The sequence below is a fragment of the Myxocyprinus asiaticus genome, chromosome 15, assembly GCF_019703515.2.
Source record: "Myxocyprinus asiaticus isolate MX2 ecotype Aquarium Trade chromosome 15, UBuf_Myxa_2, whole genome shotgun sequence".
Taxonomy (NCBI): domain Eukaryota; kingdom Metazoa; phylum Chordata; class Actinopteri; order Cypriniformes; family Catostomidae; genus Myxocyprinus; species Myxocyprinus asiaticus.
Genome location: NC_059358.1, coordinates 25,155,430 through 25,175,915, shown reverse-complemented (window position 1 = coordinate 25,175,915; position 20,486 = coordinate 25,155,430). Strand labels below are relative to the sequence as shown.

Here is a 20,486-nt window from a genome sequence, read left to right as displayed (position 1 = left end):
CCTTCAAACAGGCCAGCACCGACTGTGCGTGCTCGTTCCTGAGGCGTGCTGTCAAAGAGACTGAGTCCAACTCCAAACCGAGGAAAGAGATGCTCTGAACCAGAAGGAGCTTACTCTTTTCCCAGTTGACCCGAAGCCCTAGTCGGCTGAGGTGTGAGAGCACAAAGTCCCTGCGTGCACACAACATGTCCCGAGAGGGAGCTAGGATTAGCCAATCATCGAGATAGTTGAGAACGCGAATGCCCACTTCCCTTAATGGGGCAAGGGCTGCTTCTGCGACTTTCGTGAAGATGTGAGGAGACAAGGACAGGCTGAAAGGGAGGACCTTGTACTGATACGCCTGACCCTCGAATGCAAACTACAGTAAGGGTCTGTGTCGAGGTAGAATCGAGATGTGGAAGTACGAGTCTTTCAGGTCTACCACCGCGAACCAATCTTGATGCCGGATGCTCCCCAGAATGCGTTTTTGCATCAGCATCTTCAACGGGAGTCCGGTTCAGTACTCGAAGGTCCAAGATTGGCCACAACCCACTGCCTTTTTTCGGTACGATGAAGTAGGGGCTGTAAAACCCCTTCTTCATCACGGCCGGAGGGACAGGTTCTATCGCATCCTTCCGTAGGAGGGTAGCGATCTCCGCGTGCAAGGTAGCAGCGTTTTCGTCCTTCACCAAGGTGAAGTTGATACCGCTGAACCTGGGCGGACACCTGGTGAACTGAATCGTGTAGCCGAGTCGGATGGTCCGGACCAGCCATCGCGACGGATTGGAAAGTGCAAGCCACATGTCCAAGTTCCGTGCAAGGGGACCACAGGGACAATGTCGTTGGACGTAGCGGCAAGTGGGGCCTTGCGGCGGGGCAGAGCTCGAGGTGCCACACCATGTCATGGCCGTGCTGAGTCTAGGGACATCGAAGCACTTACCTGGCTCCTTGTGACCACCCCCGGAACAGCCTGGGACGGGGGAGGAAGAGGCCTGTCCTTGTGACCTGTGGAGACTGTCACATCGGGGGCGGATCTGTGTCACAGCTGGGTGCTCAGGGGCGGGAGACCGCCGCTGGAGGGCCAAACCTGCCAAATAGAGTGGTGGACTGTGGTCATGATGATGGCCATGCACACTGGATACGTGACCCAGGGAACAAGGAAACCGCTCTTGCTGAACTATTGAGTACTGCAGCCACTTGGGCATGCAGCGCAATTAAATGCAAAGATAACAAAAAGATTCTCCTCCCGGCCTTCAACTGGGGATGGAGAGGTCTGCTTACTAGCTCCAGAGCAGCGGGTTTCGTCGTCCCTGGGTCTCCCATCAGGTGGCGTCTGCTTCATGCGGTGGGCTCCAAGCCAGGGCCGGGCCGAAGGGGCGGGCTGCGGTGGAGCCGGTGCAGTCACCACAGGGTGACGCCCTTGGCAACGAGAACTGCTGGGCAAAGTCCTTGACGGTGTCGCCGAATAGACCAGCCTGAGAGATGGGGGCAGCAAGGAACCGTGTCCTGTCGGCCTCATCTATCTTGACCAGGTTGAGCCAAAGGTGGCGCTCCTGGACCACTAATGTGGACATCGTTCACCCGAGAGACCACGCCGTGACCTCCGTCGCTCGGAGAGCGAGGTCGGTCACTGAGCGCAGTTCCTGCATCAATCCCGGGGTGGAACTACCCTCGTGTAGTTCCTTTAGCGCCTTGGCGGACTTGCAGGAGAGCAATGGCGTGCAGGGTGGAGGCAGCTTGTCCAGCGGCACCGTAGGCCTTGGCCGTCAGAGACGACGTAAACCTACAGGCCTTGGACGGGGCCTTTGGGCACCCGCGCCAGGTGGCAGCGCTCTGCGGGCATAGGTGCATCGTGAGCGCCTTTATCCACTGGGGGATTGCCGAATAGCCTTTGGCCGCCTCACCATTGAGGGTAGTGAGGGCGGGGAAGCTGAAAAGATCAGGACCGGGCAGTAAAAAGTGCCTCCCACGACCTTGTCAGCTCTTCATGCACTTCCGGGAAGAAAGGAATGGGGGCGGGGCGTGGCTTTGAGCGGTGCCGCGAGCCCAGGAACCAGTCATCGAGCCATGAGGACTCAGGGAAGAGCGGAGGGTTCCACTCTAGCCGACGCTCGCGGCTGCCCGGGAAAGCATGTCATTATCTCCGCGTCAGCCTGTGACTGGGCAATCGTTCCCGAAGGGAGGAGCCCAGCTGAGGCTTCCGCATCCGACTGGATGAGCCCGCTCTCCGATGCTGTGCTCGAGAGCTCATCACTTTCGCGGGCTCCGAATAAGAGGTCAAACTCGCCGTGAGACGAGCCGGCGGACTCATCCGGAAGCCCGATCGGGGCAGACGAGCGTGCTGGGGAATGGGAGGCCCGCGGGGGAATACTCGGCAGAGGCGGTCCCATTGGGGTCCCCAAATCGCCCCCAGTGCTTCCGCGCTGGCCTCATACCCGTGGGTAAAAGGACCGAGGCGGGGAGCCTCTGGGGTGGCTTGCTTTCTTACGAAGGCGAGCCGCAACCACATCGTTGCCAAGGACATGTCCTCGCAATGAGTACATGACCATCCATGAACGCTGTCTCCGCGTGACCAGTGCCCAGAAACGAAAGACAGTGATTGTGACCGTCAGAAGGCGAGAGATAACGACCGCAACCAGGAATAACACACAAAGGAAAGGCATCTTTAAAAAGACGCGCCTTTAAAAAGACGTTCCGTGTGTGCCGCTCTGTTAGAGAAATATACTCTTTTAGAGAAATATACTCTTATTTCTGCCGAAGTGCCCAGGGGCATTCTCTGCAGTGCACCAGTGCAGAGGAGGGAGAAGCCGCTGAAATGCGCCGACAGATCCAGCAGAGGTGAATGCAGTTGTGGGAATTCAGCTCAGTGAGCATGACCGTTCGGCTCCAAAGAGAAAATCTGAATGAGTGGTTGCATACCAGCTCCTTTTATACCCGTATGTCCGGGGGAGTGGCAAGCAAATACCACTCGCCAATTTTCATTGGCCTTTTATCAAAGACCAGAGGTGTCTCGGGCTCCCAAGAGTGACCCCAATACTCTATAAGCCACCCAGGCCTCGAAATTAATTTCTTAATTTTTCAATTATATTTGTTCCCTTAAAAATTTAAATAGCTAAAAAGTAGCTGTAAATATCAAGATATCATGAAACAATAAATGCTCTGCTATAACAAATTTTAAACAATTGGTCAGTCAATATGTTTATATAACGCTACACTCCTACCATCATGGTACTATATGCTTTGTTGCTGATGTGAGGGTTTTCTTTACATAAGACTATGCTATAATGTGTGGAATTGATACTCACAATGCACTTTGAAGCTGAGTGTCCTTATAAGTTCAACCTCTGGTAGAGCATCAAAGTCCTGAGCTTCACACTTATAGGTTCCAGCATCCTCCCGAGTCACGTTCAATGTTAAATTGCCTTCCGAACCTTTTAGCACTTTTTCCTGACAATTGAGAGAGTGTAAATTGATTGGTCAAAGCACTAATAAAAAACTGAGCTTAGCAACTGATCAACTGATCAAAGCTGATTCTCACCTCTTTATAAAAATCAAATTTAGGCTGAGGGTTTCCATCGGTTTTGCACTCCATCTTTACCTCATCCCCCTCTTTGATTGGCCCCTGATTCAATAGTTTGAAGAACACATTCTCTGTTGAATCTGATTGGAGGAGAACACAGCACAAGGTGTTTGAGATTCAGTGAAGGTACAGTTGATGCATTATTTGGATCATTGTGAGTGTGTGCATGTGTGCGTTGAACTCACAGAGCAATGAGAGTTTGAACTTATCAGAGCTATCCTGTTTGATCAGGTTGTTCGGCATGCTGTACTCCACTGTGCAGTGGAATTCAGATTCAGCATCTGCTTTTACTGGCTGCATGAACAGAGAGCTCGTCACGGTGTACAGGCCTGAGGCTTCCTTCACTACACCAAGTATCATGTATGTTTCTGAGAAGAGGGTAGTGAGGGGGGGGGTTTAGCTTTACTGTAAGACAGGGCTTTTTAACTTTTACAGAACAGAGAACAGATTTTCTCTAAATAATAACATTTATTAAAGGGATCGTTCACCCCAAAATGAAAATGATGTCATCATTTGCTCACCCGTCATGATGTTTTGAAATTGTATGACTTTCAGAATGGCAATCTCAGTCACTTTTATACTGAATAGCGACTGAGACTAACATACTGCCTAAAATATCCTTTTGTGTTCTACCAAAGAATAAAAGTCATACAGGTTTGGAACAGCAAGAGGGTTGAGTAAAAATTATGGCTGAATATTAATTTTTGGGAGAACTGTACCTTTAATGACATTAACAAACAGTATTACCTTCTATAATGCCTATCAGGTCAAATTCACCGCTTAAAAAACATTTAGAAAAATACTGAATATTTTATTTATTTATTTACTTGTTTTTTTTTAACTTTTATTTGTTTTATATATCAGTCAACAGATGCCATGTAGGACCTTCACAGTTTCTCTTGCATTAGTAATGCAACAGTGGGTGGGAAAAAGTTATTGACATTGGTGTTTTTAGAACACAGAAAGCACACATTGATTGATAAGGCTGATTGATGGCTGATCCTTTCAGGTTCTGTACTTACTTTCATTTTGGTCCTTTACTTCAGGTAGAGGGGTGTTGTCCTTAAACCAGATAATACGAGGCTGAGGGTGAGCGTTCCTACTGGTGCACTTACCCACCTAAAAAGACATACAGCACAGAAATGCCTCAGTGCAGTATATTGTTCAGAGATCTTTGACAAAATTTTCATTATAATTGCTCCAAAACAGACAGCAAATAACACTTGGTTAATTCTGTCATAATGTACTCACCCCCATGTTTTTCTAATCCTGTATGACTTTCTTTCTTCCGTGGAACACAAAAGGAGTTGATAAGCAGAATGTAAGCCTCAGTCACCATTCACTTTCATTGTATGGAAAAGACGCAAAGAAAGTGAATAGCCACTGTTTCTATCATTCTGCCTTACATCTCCTTTGTGTTCTGTGGAAGATAGAATGCCATACTGGGTTGTAACAACATGAGGGTGAGGTAATGAAAGAATTTTCTTTTTTTGGGTGAAATAAAGTCTCAGAATTAAAGATCTTACCTCAGAGGAAGTGGTAGTGTCATGACTGACTGTGATGGCCTGATTATTTCCGGTTATCACTGGCTTCTCTGGAGCATCTGTGAGAGGAAAGGGAAAGGAGTGTGCTATTACTGTAAGTTTATTTTTATTAATAACTTAAATCAAGTTAAGTTTGACATATGGTTTCCTTTACAAATTACAGAGCCTCACAGAATCATGCATGTACCCACTGCAATTTGCAATCTATAGTAAATCCTAAAACATAAAATTTTCCAAAGATGCATGCAAATCTGCAAAATATGAATATCTACAAATGAAAAAAGTCACATTCAAACTATGATTCCATCTATGCTCCATTTACAAAAACACTTTTCACTCTGTATCCACTCCCCCACCCCCTAATTCACAAGCAAGGTCACCGTATCACTGTTCCCAGCTGTCATGTGGTACAAAAATAAACCTCAATATCATTTATAATAACATTAGCAGTCATTCCATTCTTCCTAAAGCCCTTAGTCGTTGTCTCTGTCTCTTTTCGTTTCTGTGCCCTTTCCCAAATGACCTTACAGTTAGCAAAGTGTCTCAGTTGCTACAAAATTAATCTTTAATCAGCATTGTTGGCTTGTTTTCTTACAATGTCCAAACATACATTTACTTGAGTAGCAAAAATGTATAAAATAATAAGTATTCAAAGAATATGTCTCGAACAAAGTTTGTTTTTCTTACCCAACTGGAAAATTTTTGTTGTTGTGGCATATACTGTACCAAACTAAATTTGGTTAGATTTATGCTTTAAACAAGAAAAAATAAACTATTTTCCAAGTGGTAAAAAAAATACATAATTTCTTCAGCAATGCTTATGAAGTAAATTTATCTTGTTTTAAGGATATTTAGATATTTACTAGAAAACAAAACAAAAACAGTGCTCATAAATCTAAATCTCTCTTAAGATACATTAAACCAGCTACAAAGAATGAGTGATTTTGCATAGAGATATATGTCTCTTCCTCTCTACACAAGGACATTTCCCTCTGCAGCCATTAGCCATAGGTCCTCTCCTGGGAGGTGATGCTATTGTTTTTCTCATTCCCACTGCTATCACTCTCAATTATTACAGCCATTACAGCTCTCTCAATGCAGTCTAGGGTGGAAAATGAACAAAGAGTCTGTTCTGCTACTCTCTCTTGTCTGGATGTATACACACGTACATACACACATGCTTGTGCCATGTGGGCCTATCCCACGCAACCCAAGCCCTCCTACACACACGCATAGTTGTCTAGTTTTCAGAAAGTGTGACCCCCCAGTGACCCCATCAAACACAGCTGTGAGAGGGTTTCTTAAGAAATAAAGTATTAGTGATCATCAGAAGGATGAATGATCAATACTTAATGCAGACCGATTAGAGGCTCTTGAAGCATATAAATAAAATATTTAATATAAATAAATATAATATACTGTACATATTATACCCCTTAAAAATCTATTGGTCATTCTGTGAAACTGGTACCTTGTCCATTTTTAAAAGGTGATGTTCAAATAAAATTTTTGTTTTAAACAACAAAGATTTTAAACATTCTATCAGACAAAGAGTGATTTAGGGATTTAAACTACACCATTTCAAATCAAAATTGCAAATGAACGTAACAGCCAGTATCACCATGCTTTTTCACTGTATGAAAAAGAGGGGCTTTATCATTTTGAAAACTTGAATTTGGAGCAACGTGAGGAATGCATTTTCAGTTTAAAGTAAATAATTTGCAAAAGGTGTAACCCGACTGGACAGACCAAATTTATATAAGAGTAAGTTCTGACACACTTATTGGATGAACACTTTTTTATTTTTTTACTTACAATGGTCATGCAACAAATATATATATATATATATATATATATATATATATATATATATATATATATATATATATTTGTATTTATCTATTTGGAAATTACATTAAAATCCATTTGATTCAAAATTCTGAGTTTGCACAATGGGCATGAAACCTCTGATATTAAACATGCCAAAATATAATCATGCCATCTGAAAGGTTACAGGGTTGACAATTTTATAGTCATCAATTCTCCAGCTGCAGTTATGCTGTAACATTTTGTCAGTTTATATTTAGTTAGTTTATGAATTGTATGGTACACACAAGGGATGTTATGTGCCATATTTACAACATCTAATACTATACAGGGTTCTGGATGTTGCTTTTGTGGCAACCAGCAATACATGAGCATGCAGACTCTAAATAAAGCACACCTCAACCTTCCCATCCTCTCAGACTTCCCCTAAAAACAGACTTCACTAATTAAAAGCTCCTTCCTTACATACGGTTTGAGACATTGGCTTATGGATTTTCAGCATGAGGTCTTATTGCCGGCATTTTGCAGGTGATCATTGATCAGTGATAGGCAAGGACAAGATGCTCTGCTCTGAGGTCACTGGTCATTAGCACAGTGTTAAATGTGCATACAGCTCTTTCAATCTCATAGCCTTTAAAGTGACATCCATCAAACATGACAAGTGCAATCACTCTATTAATCAGTAGTGTCAAATGCAATCTTTATGGCCATAATTGACCCTGGGGCAACTTATAAACAACACCCAGGGCTAATGAATAGGGGAAAGTGTAGCTGGCCATATGTCCCTTTCAGAATATGCAACATTAGTAGAGGAGTGGACACATACAGTAAGTCTTCAGAGGAAACATAACTGTACTAAGCTAATAAGGACTATCATCAGAATCAGAATCAGAATCAGCTTTATTGCCAAGTATGCTTACGCATACAAGGAATTTGTCTTGGTGACAGGAGCTTCCAGTGCACAACAATACAAAACAGCAACAAGACATAGATAATAATAAAAAATAAAAAATAGTTATACACATACGTACATACACACACACACAGACACACACATACATCCATACACACATACACATATGTAGTGCAATCTAATACAAATCTGTTATCTGTTATGTACAGTGCAAATACAAATCTGTTATGTACAGTGCAAATGTTTTTTTTTTTTGTTTTGTTTTCTCAGAGGAATGAAATGGCAGAAGAGGTTGGATGTGTTGGATAGATATAAAAAAGACTAAACTGTGTATTGCACATAGTTATTGCTCAATGGGGCAATTTAACTGTTCCTGTGCCTAACGGTTCTGGTGCTCAGAGCTCTGAAGCATCGGCCAGAAGGCAACAGTTCAAAAAGGTAATGGGCAGGGTGAGTGGGGTCCAGAGTGATTTTTCCAGCCTTTTTCCTCACTCTGGAACTGTATAGTTCTTGAAGCAGGTATAGGGGACAACCAATAATCCTCTCAGCAGTCCGAACTGTCCTTTGTAGTCTTCTGATGTCTGATTTTGTAGCTGAACCAAACCAGAAAGTTACTGAAGTGCAGAGGACAGACTCAATGACTGCTGAGTAGAACTGTATCAGCAGCACCTGTGGCAGGTTGAACTTCCTCAACTGGCAAAGGAAGTACAACCTCTGCTGGGCCTTTTTCACAATGGAGTCAATGTGTGTCTCCCACTTCAGGTCCTGTGAGATGGTAGTGCCCAGGATCCTGAATGACTCCACTGCTGCCACAGTGCTGTTTAGAATGGTGAGGGGGGTCAGTGTTGGGGTGTTCCTCTTAAAGTCCACAATCATCTCCACAGTTTTGAGTGTGTTCAGCTCAAGGTTGTTTTGAATGATTTTCAGTGTTACTCTATCTTTTGAATGTTTAAAGGAGTCATGACATGAGGAATAACATTTTCCTTGATCTTTTGATATATATTTGGTCATTGTACTAGAAAAACTTATTTGTAAGTTTCAGAACTCAAAACTTCCTTCTCACTGCAAAAAGAACATTTGTTGAAACCAAGCTGCCAAAACAACTCGTTCTCTACTTCCTACTCATTGTGATGTCACACTGTGGTAGATATTTGTATCCAACCACCTCCACAGCAACACATCAATGCCTAATTTACCTTATCACTTCAGTAGCCCTGCCCGGTATTGATGAACAGAGAGATCACAGGTCAGTCAAAGCAGAGAGCCAAATATAACAGTGGGCGTTTACTGTCATGTCTAAAAGGAGAAGCAGCACCAAAACCCAGTGATTCTGACAGAGGGTCGGAATGAGGGTGGAAAATGATAAAACATTTTTTTTTAATGAATTACTGTTTTTTGTGCAAAAAACTTTACTACATTTATAAGTGAACCTCAAGGAACATATTAAAATAATTTAATGAAAGGCTTCATACAGAATAAAAGGGTCCCACATTTTATTAGGTATCTTTAATAACTACGTACTTAAAAAAAATACATAAAATACATATACAATCCATTGTATTTACCTGTTGCTCTGTGAAATTACTGTGAGATTTGCATTTGCTGCAAGTCACGCTAAATGTGAGTACAGTGTAAAAACATGTACAGTATGTACACAATAATTATACAGCATATTATAGTTAAAGTCATCTAATATAAAGTGGAACCAATAAAGTTAGGAGGATGGATTAGGTTTGGATAACAACTGGACTATACTCTATAAATACACACTTGAAAACGACAGAGCAATAACTATTTGGCATAATATTGGGTTTACTATTTGTGGTGGAATGATCCGCCCCTCCGGCTCGTCATCGTCGCCCCGCCTCTTAGGGCTGCCCTTCAGCCAGGATCACGATGGGAGTTGGGCAGGAGAGCGAGAAGAGGTGCATAATTAATAAGCCTCGTTCTGACAGCGGTGAATGAAGCACACCTGATGGGAATAATGCTTCATCACCACTGTCATTAAAACGCAGATCGCACCTTTTCTTGGAGAGCCGGCTTCAAATCTCCACGTGTGCACTGGCATCCTCGCACACCCAGGACCAGAGCTGGGAGGGTTCGGAGTTGGATGCACTGCCGGACCCGTTCCTCGGACCCCCGGACACATTAATGAGTCGCCGGGGGTGAACAGCTCGCGACGCCGCCAATGGGCTCGATGCCGGGCCACCTTCCCCTCACAACTGCCGTGGGCCTGGGAAGACAGGCCACCAAAGACGCCGCTCCTCGTGCCGTGGACCCTGGAGGGGATCGTGAGCGGCCGACGGACCCAGCTCATGCCTGGGCCATCCTATGGACACTACCCCGCCCTTCACGGAGCCCCATCTCACCTTTATTATGAATACTATCCCCCCCTGGACACTTTATTATCCCCCTTTATGGACATATTTTTATTATTATTTCCAATAAATGCCTCTCCGAGGCTTGATGCCACACCCACTGTGTCTGTCTCTTGCTCACACTGCCACATATTGTGATCAGACAAATAAAACAAGATCTCCAGAAGGCTAATGTTGTCATGTCTATGTCAAATAAATGAGTTCTAGATTATCATTCGGAGAGACTTACAGAAAACCTTGACCTGAGTCTCAGCCTCAGAGACCCCCAGAGGTCCCCCGCTCACTTGGCAGAAAAAGCTCCTCTCATCTTCCACCATGACTGGGGAGATTGTGAGCGAAAAGTCATCTCCTATGGTTAGGCGGTCTGTTAATGGTGTGCCAGCATCAACGCCAGAATCTTTGTTAGTCTTGTAAGCTATTTGCTTCCTTCCACTTGAAGTCTCCTGAGAATGGTGTAAAAAAATAAAATAACAAAAATAAATAAACATATTTAATAATGTGTTACAGTTTGTTATATGATAAATAAAATAAGAAAAGCTTGAACTAAATACACTAAAAAATGGTAACCTGTAATTGTTACCTAAAGGAGCTATTTCTACCTGATATAACCCTAAAAAAATTGTTTTGAAGCACACCAGTTGAAGCACATTTTTAGGTTAACATTTTGTAAGTGTATAAAGTCTGAATGTACTCACTATGTGCCACAGGACCACTATCTGGCTGGTGGGTTCAGAGATGGTGTAGCTGCAGGGCAGCTTGACATTCTCTCCTTTGATCACCTCCACCTTTGGGGTCACCTTTACTGTGACTGAAGCCAAACACACTATAAGGAAAGCAAGAGAGAGAGAGAAAAAAAAGATTATATATTTGATAGCAATGATGACTATTAATTGAGAATTTGAGGTTTATTTATTTATTATTTGAGGAAAAGAACGAGGGCTAGATGGGCAGCAGTGTATAATTTGCCAGACGGCTTGTCGCTGCACCAGCCACAGAGTCACATGAAGCCCAGCTGCACAGAACCAGTTGCAAGAGAGAAAGAGAGAGAGCGAGAGAGAGAGAGACAGAAATAAGGAGACAGAGATAGTCTAGATCAGTGGTTCTTAACTGGCTTTGCTTCAGGACCGATATTTACATTGGATATCGAGTGGTGACCCAAGACAGTTCCAAAACTGTTTATCACAGAAAAGTATACAAAAAAGCTCTTTAAGTCATTGAAATGTATTTAACTCTTTAAGCATGCATGATATATGGTTATTTGCATTGTATTATTTTCACTTATCACAAGTGCTATTTTTGGGTCGCTACCCACCAGTTGAGAACTACTGGTTTAGATAACCATGTGCTCTTATGAAATTGGGCACTTGGACCATGTAAAGGGCTCCATGCCAAGTGTTACACAGCAAGTGAAATGCATGTACTCTTATTGATGTTATGCAAACACACTACTGAGTTCTCAAGGCATAATAATCAGATTAGGCAAAAAATGTATGTCTTTATTGTGTGTATGTAATATGAGGCTCGGACTTATAACCATAGTACTCAGGGGGTCTCTTTGTTTAGAAGGATCATAGGAATAGAGTGGCATCAAGACAGACATTAATCTGTTGTAGGATCCTTCCTCTTCCTGAGATCCCTCTGGCTGATAGACAACACACACACACACACACACACACACACACACACCAATCCCAACAAAGCAAGGAACCCAAACAAACAGCTCAAGTCCACTGTATTGGTGTGTGTGTTGTACAGGCTGCTGTCACGGTCCTGTCACTCTGTCAGTCTGGGTTTTTGTCTGACAGGACCGTGGCATCATCGTCCCATGTCTGTCTTGTGTTTCGTTGTCTATATTTATGTGAGCGCACAGTTTCGGTTGTATTTCCTGCTGTGCGCTCTTCGGTCTCTCTTGTTTCATGTCTGGAGTATGGTGTCTTGATCCTGACTTCCTGTCTGGTTCGGTCTGTGTCAGGATCCAGACACTCATGCTCTATGTCTGTCTGTTATTGATCGTGCTTATGTCATCTTGGCAGCATGCACATCGCATCAATAGTTTGTCTGTCTCTCGCGAACACGGGTGCGCCTCGCGTCGCATTGAGCACCCGGGTTGCGAGCTGGCTTCATGTTGTGCTGAGGTTCGGTCACTTCATTCTATGGTGTCAGAAGTGTGTGTAGCTGAACTTTGCACAGGTGTCCTGTCTTGTTTTTGTCGCCTGTTGCGTGCATCACATGCCGTTTGCCTCGTGATGTACGCGAATGCATGGTATCGCTTTGTCTGGCATTGCTACGCATTCTCTCGTCTTGTTGGTCGGTTGCCATGGGCTTATATTGCCTTATTGTTTTGCCGATATGCGCTCATGCCATTTGGACGTTTTGTTGTCTTGTAAGAGACTTTGTTTTGTTTCTGTATATTGCCACGTGTCTCTCTGTCTTACGTCATACCCTGCCTCCTTGTTTGCTTATTTTTAGTTAATTTGCCTCACCTGTCCCTTGTTAACCCATTTGATTTCTCTCCCTATTTTAGTCTCCTCATGTGTGCTTTCCAGTGCCAGTTTGTCTTGTCCCCAGTCTTGCTTGTTCCGCTATGTCGGTCCTGTTTGTCGGTCCGGTTTCGTCCCAGATCGGTCCGGTCGGTCCTGTGTCGCGTTCTCCTCTGCCCCAGCCTGGATTGTCTATTACCACTATAGGGTAGTTTATGTTTGTTTTTTCTCCCTTGTGGGAGTTTGTGTTGGATTTATCCTTTGTTTTTATAAATCCCTTTATTTTTACCTCTGTGTTTGGGTCCTGTCTCTGCATCCGTGACAGCTGCATGAGAGGGACTAGAACTTGCCAAGTTCAGATGGGAGCTAATTACTGAGCTTTGCACAAACACTGAAATGAAGAGAGGCTGCACGCTTCCTTAAAACTGAATCAGCACAACAGAGGAACCAAAACGTGCTAGTCAGATCCAGAGCGACAGTTTTAGTAGAAGAGTTTTGCATTAACAGAACTCAGCCGCACATCTACTGTACATCCAGTAAAGTGTCTGTTACAATCATACAGTGCACATACATGATAGAGTTCCAGTCAGGCTAATGCACTTTCAGGTAAAACTAAAATGTATATATTTTTTTATGTTAAAATACTTATTACCCAGCTTAATATGGATATACAAGACAACTATAAGTAGGCCTAAGTAATTTGTAGGTTTATTTTGTCGAAACGTGTAAATACTGTGGCTCTGTTCGCTAGTTTGAGCATCCCCACAGTCATCAGTTTCTCTGTATTCCGCTCAATCTCATGTACAGTCAGATTTCTGGCAATGTATTTTCACATCCCTGTGGAGGTGGAGCAACAAATAAGAGTGGCGGCAGCCCTCATTAGACACTATAGCACAACATTAGCACATGGCACAAACATTAACGCCCATACTCAAGATATGCATGTTTACAAATGGCCTGGGAATGAGCTGTTATGGACAACACACATCATAATGAGTGTAAACTTTGTGTATATCCAGTAGTTTCATGGTTTTACCATTGAAAAGTCTCACTGAAAAGTTCAGAGCACCTGTGTATGTCTTAATGTGTGTGTGAGTCTCTGTGTGTGTGTGTGAGAAAGAGTGGGTGTGACATTCCTCTGGTGATTGACAGAGCACACTTCAGTGACTTCAGTGTTGAATGGTGGGTTCAAAGGTCAATGTGTTGACATTCACAGAGCACATCTCTCTTTCTCCCCTACAAAGTTTTCCTCTGTTTTCTACTTGTCAGACAAAAACAATGCTCCTTTTTCTACCATTTTCATATCATCTCATTTTACTGGCCCCTTTGATTTCACTTCCCCCTAACCTATTTGTCCCTCTTAGGCCATGTCCACACAAAAAGGTGTTTGGTTGAAAATGCATTTTCTAGTTTTCCGACTTTTTTATATAGCTTTGATACATCTTCTATCATTACTTTTATGATACTTTTATGGTTCTTTTTTGTCCTTTTTGGAGCTTGATAGTACAATTCACAATTGACTTTCATTTTATAGAATACACCTTATTCAGAGTGGTGGCATGTTTGATTTTGATTTAGGAATGAAAACGAGGCGGTGAGGCTTCAACGGCATGCACTGCAGCTGTATAAATGTTCTAAACCAAATCTAATTTTCACAATCGCATTTTCTGGAGCTTTTTGTCAAATGAAAATTTTTGGAAATATATATATTTTTTTCAATGTTTCACAAGCTGAATGATCAACACCAATTTAAACAACAGTATAACCCATTGAAGAAACTGTGACCCTGTTTCCACCTGGTATTAAGATTTTTGGTCATTGGATCACATGTGGTCAGCACTAAATACACCCATGTCTAAAATGTTTTGTGATCGGATCACAAAAACCACATTCGTATTTGGTCAAAAACGCATCTGAATGCATCACATTTGAGGTGTAAACGCTAATCCGTCCTGTATGTGTCCCGGCAGCAGTGCAGCAAAGCGTCCCTCGCCTGTCAATCAACCGCTGCGCTAAAACAAGAGTTTAAACTTTGCCCTTTACAAGCGGTTTTAAAAGGAAATAACCATCAGATCAGAACATTTTAAAAAGCGGATACACACACAAGCATGAGAACTTCCCGGATCTTCTTCAGTGTGTTCGATATGAACACGCATGGACACTTATTAGAAGCACAAACATCTGCAGCTCAGGTTAATACGACGAATCTGCTAAAATAACAGACAATTCTGCTTGAAATGATGATTTTTGCTTAGATTAAATTTCAGCTGCATCAGGGAGAAATAGCGCACCATTTTGTTCTGCACTTTCTTTGTCTTTTCTGACTTTGTTGCGGTTTATTATCATGCAGGAACACACTGACATACTGATTGATGTATGTGGTCATGAAACAGAGTCCCTCCCCTCCAAATCCGATCACAAGTGTTCACAGAAGACGCATTTAAATGACCAGGTGTAAACAACGATGTGTCTCACCTGACCATATGTGATCGGATCACCCAAGACGCATCTTAATACCAGGTGGAAACGGGGTCTGTAAGTCTATCCATCACAACTTCATTTTCATTCCCATCAAAAATCAAATATGTGCTACAATCAATAAGGTCTAAATAGATGGTCTCATATAATGAACGTTACTTTATATAAATTTTTGCAATCTGACGTGCTGCTTCTATGTTTTGCTGCGGTTTCCTGCTGAAATGAACACGACAGGCACTACAACAACTGTGTGGTTTAATCATTGTCACAAAAATCACAAGTACAATTGCTGATTTTGATCTTACAAAAGCTTACTTTTCACTCTATTACTCATCCCCCTATGTTATGATATCAAAACACGTTTACTTTAACACATGATTTGAAAAACTAAATATTTTAACACTTGTATTACAGACTCGCCTACATATACACACTTATTCCAATGTCATTAGCTTGCTTGGTAGCTCACCTGATAGAGTGATGGACTTTGAGCTCAGTGGCTGTGGTTTGATTCCAGCCAAAGACGCACAAAACGAAAGTGGCATAGAAGTTACACAAAATGACTTGGTTACTTCAGTTAATGTGTGTTTTCTTTATTTCGAATTTGCATTTTAAAACACTGTTGGTTGGGTGTTGGTTAAGGGTAAGGATGTCTGTTTTGTTAAACTCTCATTTATATTTTCAGACACTATTGGTTAGGTTTAGGGTAAAGTTTTAGGTTAGAGAGGTATGTTTTACTTATTAAAACCTCCACCTAAAATTCACCTTAAAAACCTTGTCTGATTACAACCTCATTTTGCTCAGTTTTGGTGCCCCCCACTGGACATATCACTTGAAAACTGCAGCCAGATGTGTAATGAAGCACGTAATTTCAGTTCCCTATCTGTCACTCACTCGACGTTGTGTCGCTGTAGTGACACTAGGGGTCACTCTTGGGAGCCCGAGACACCTTTGGTCTTTGATAAAAGACCAATGAAAATTGGCGAGTGGTATTTGCATGCCACTCCCCCAGACATACGGGTATAAAAGGAGCTGGTATGCAACCACTCATTCAGATTTTCTCTTCGGAGCCGAACGGTCATGCTCATTGAGCTGAATTCTACTGTTCATTCACCTCTGCTGGATCTGACAGCGCATTTCAGCGGCTTCTCCCTCTGCACTGGTGCACTGCAGAGAACGCCCCTGGGCGCTTCGGCAGAAAACAAAGAGAGTATATTTTCTGAAAGAGCTTTTCCTCTAAAAGAGTATATTTCTCTAAAAGAGCGGCACACACGGAACGTCTTTTTAAAGATGCCTTTCCGATTGTGTGTTATTCCTGGTTGCGGTCGTTATCTCTCAACTTCGGATGGTCATGATCGCTGTCTTTCGTGTCTGGGCGCGACCCACACGAAGGCAGCGTTTGTGGATGGTTCATGTTCTCATTGCGAGAACATGACCATGGCAATGTTGCGGTCGCGGCTTGCTTCTACCTACGGGTATGAGGCCAGCGCGGCTAGCACTGGGGGCGATTTGGGGACCCCAATGGGATCGCCTCCGCTGGGTATCCCCCCGCGGACCTCCCATTCCCCAGCACGCTCGTCTGCCCCAGTCGGGCTTCCGGATGAGTTCGCCGGCTCGTCTCATGGCGAGTCTGGCTTCTTGTTCGGAGCTCGTGAAGATGATGAGCTCTCGAGCGCAGCATCGGTGAGCTGGCTTGTCCAGTCGGACGCAGAAGCCTCAGCTGGGCTCCCCCCCTCGGGGACGATTGCCCAGTCACAGGCTGATGCCGAAATGACGGACATACTGCCCGGCCCGATTCCGAAGTTCCCCCGGTCTCACTACTCTCGATGGCAGGGTGGCCAGGGGCTATACGGCGATTCCCCCGGTGGATAAGGCGCTCGCAGTGCACCTATGCCTGCAGAGCGCCGCCACCTGGCGTGGACGCCCTAAGCTCCCGTCCAAGCCCTTTAGGCTCACGTCGTCCCTGACGGCTAAAACCTACAGCGCTGCTGGACAAGCCGCCTCTGCCCTGCACGCCATGGCTCTCCTGCAGGTCCACCAAGCCAAGGCGTTGAAAGAACTGCACGAGGGTAGTTCCGCCCCAGATTTGATGCAGGAACTGCGCTTGGCGACCGACCTCGCTCTCCATGGGACGAAGATCACGGTCTCTCGGGCAGACGATGGCCACATTAGTGATCCAGGAGCGCCACCTTTGGCTCAACCTGGTCGAGATGGGTGAGGCCAACAAGACACGGTTTCTTGCTGCCCCCATTTCCTGCCCTGGCGCGGCTCAAGATCCCGCACCCCGTCTGCTCATCGCCAAGGGTGTCCCCCGCGGTGACTGCACTGGCTCCGCCACAGCCCGCTCCTTCGGCCCGGCCCCGGCGTGGAGCCCACCGCAGGAAGCAGATGCCACCCGTCACACAGTCGGTGCCTAAGAACCCACGGAGGTCGTCAAAGCGCCCCTGAGACGGGCAATCCAAGGACGAAGGAACCCACTCACCTGGAGCTGGTACGAAGACCGGGTGGAAAATCTTTTATTGCCTTTTTGTTTGATTTCGCCGCATGCCCAAGTGGCTGCGGTACCCAACAGTTCAGCAAAAGAGTGGTTTCCTTCCTCCCTGGCTCACATACCTGGTGTGCACGGTCGTCAGCACGACCACCGTCCACAGGTTTATCCTTGCAGGATTGGTGCTCCAGCAGTGGTCTTTCCACCCCTGAGCGCCCAGCTGTGGCACACAGCCGCCCCCGATGTGGCAGTCTCCACGGCCACGACGTGGTGTGAAACCTCAAGCTCCGCCCCACCTGCCGGTACGTCCGACGACGTTGTCCCCTTGGTCCCCCTTGCGTGGAACTTGGATGCGTGGCTTGCGCTTTCCAATACATCGCGATCAGTTCGCCAGGAGCCCACCCAGGTTCAGCCGTATTCACTTCACCTTGGTCAAGAACAAAAATGCTGCTACCTTGCGCGCGGAGATTGCTACCGTCCTACGGAAGGGCGTGATAGAACCTGTCCCTCCAGCCGAGATGAAGAAGGGGTTTTACAGCCCCTACTTCATCGTACAGGTTGCAGCCAATCTTGGACCTGCGAGTACTGAACCGGGCCTTACACAGACTCCCGTTCAAGATGCTGACGTAAAAACGCATTCTGGCGAGTGTCCGGCATCAAGATTGGTTCGCGGCGGTAGACCTGAAGGACGCGTACGTCCACGTCTTGATCCTTCCTCGACACAGACCCTACCAGCGGTTTGCACTCGAGTGTCAGGCGTATCAGTACAAAGTCCTCCCTTTCGGCCTGTCCCTGTCTCCTCGCATCTTCACGAAGGTCGCAGAGGCTGCCCTTGCCCTGTTAAGGGAGGTGGGCATTCGCATTCTCAACTATCTTGACGACTGGCTAATCCTAGCTCACTCACGGGACATGTTGTGCGCACACAGGGACTTGGTGCTCTCACACCTCAGCTGACTAGGGTTTCGGGTCAACTGGGATAAGAGCAAGCTCCTCCCGGTTCAGAGCATCACTTTTCTCTTTGACGGCGCGCCTTACGAACGAGTGCGCCCAGTCAGTGCAGGCCTGTTTGAAGGCGTTCAAACAGAAAACAGCGGCTCCACTGAAACTTTTTCAGAGGCTCCTGGGGCATATGGCATCCTCGGCAGTAGCCACCCCGCTCGGGTTGATGCATATAAGACCGCTTCAGCACTGGCTTCAGACTTGAGTCCCAAGATGGGCATGGCACCACGGGACACATCGCGTGGTCATCACGCCAGTCTGTCACCGTCTTTTCAGCCCTTGGACCAACCTCTCGTTTCTACAAGCAGGTGTTCCTCTAGAACTGGTCTCCAGGTGCGTCGTTGTCACGACAGATGCCTCCAAAACGGGCTGGGGCACTGTTTGCAATGGGCATGCAGCCGCCGGCCTGTGGACGGGCCCGCGACTGCATTGGCACATCAACTGCCTCGAGTTGTTGGCAATTCTGCTCGCCCTGCGGAGGTTTCGGCCGTTGATCCAGGGCAAGCACGTGTTAGTTCGGACAGACAACACGGCAACGGTAGCATATGTCAACCGCCAAGGTGGTCTGCACTCTCGTTGTATGTCACAACTCGCCCGCTGTATCCTCCTCTGGAGTCAGCAGCACTTCAAGTCACTGCGAGCCACTCACATCCCGGGCAACCTCAACACTACAGCGGATGCGCTGTCACGGCAGGTTACCCTCAGAGGAGAGTGGAGACTCCACCCTCAGGTGGTCCAGCTGATTTGGTGTCGATTCGGACGGGCACAGGTGGACCTGTTCGCCTCCCAAGAATCCTCCCACTGCCCGCTCTGGTACACCCTCACTGAGGCTCCCCTCGGCATAGATGCGCTGGCACACAGCTGGTCCCCTGGCCTGTGCAAATATGCGTTTCCCTCTGTGAGCCTACTTGCACAGACCCTGTGCAAGGTCAGGGAGGATGAGGAGCAGGTCATCCTAGTAGCACCCTACTGGCCCATCCAGACGTGTTTCATGGACCGCACGCTCCTCGCGACAGCCCCCCCTCCACCTTGAAGGTGTACGTTGCCGCCATAGCAGCACATCACGACGCAGTCAACGGTAAGTCCTTAGGGAAGCACGACCTGATCTTCAGGTTCCTAAGAGGCGCCAGGAGGCTGAATCCCTCCAGACCGCGCCTCGTTCCCTCATGGGACCTCTCTGTAGTTCTTCAGGGTCTACAGAGAGCCCCCTTTGAGCCTTTGCAGTCAGCCGCGCTTAAGGCACTCTCCTTGAAGACTGCCCTCCTGACTGCGCTTACTTCCATCAAGAGGGTAGGATACCTGCAAGCGTTCTCTGTCAGTGAAACGTGCCTGGAGTTCGGTCTGGGTTACTCTCACGTGATCCTGAGACCCCGACCGGGCTATGTGCCCAAGGTTCCCACCACCCCTTTTAGGGACCAGGTGGTGAACCTGCAAGCGCTGCCCCATGATTAAACAATTAATCCTTCTATTAAAAACTCCCACCCCAATTCCAACTCTCACCACTTCTGTCTGCCTAGGGGATCAGCTGGACAGACAGAGGGGCAATTAATGGGCAATTAGTGGCTCCTCTGTTCATTCTCCACCTCAGCAGGGGCTGGGTGGGGCACGGTCAAGGGCACACGCGGTGTGTGCGAGTAACAGCAAGTGGTCGTCGCAGAGGGAAAGATAATCGGATTTAAAGGAAGAAAGTGAGCAAGCCTGATGAGCGGAGAGAGACAGATGGACAGGAGACATCCTGACTGTGTGCAGCAGACACATCGACAGACACTCACACTGAGAAGACTGTACACACACTCATACACACCCTCACATTCAGTATT

The 20,486-nt window shown here is 45.8% G+C and overlaps 1 protein-coding gene across 5 annotated transcripts in view; it reads right to left on the bottom strand.

Moving 5' to 3' along the window:
- Positions 1-20,486, bottom strand: part of LOC127452427 (basal cell adhesion molecule-like) — a 115,097-nt gene that overhangs the window by 31,380 nt on the left and 63,231 nt on the right. For all 5 annotated transcript variants that reach the window (XR_007899265.1, XR_007899264.1, XM_051717856.1 and 2 more), the window contains exons 2-8: positions 10,917-11,044; positions 10,451-10,664; positions 5,086-5,162; positions 4,582-4,678; positions 3,745-3,927; positions 3,518-3,639; positions 3,285-3,426 (exon numbers count right to left, since the gene is read on the bottom strand). Coding sequence is in view for 3 of the 5 variants with exons in the window: in XM_051717856.1 (XP_051573816.1) it covers positions 3,285-3,426; positions 3,518-3,639; positions 3,745-3,927; positions 4,582-4,678; positions 5,086-5,162; positions 10,451-10,664; positions 10,917-11,044 (963 nt within the window). In the remaining 2 variants the exon portion in view is untranslated. The remainder of the gene's footprint in view (positions 1-3,284; positions 3,427-3,517; positions 3,640-3,744; positions 3,928-4,581; positions 4,679-5,085; positions 5,163-10,450; positions 10,665-10,916; positions 11,045-20,486) is intronic.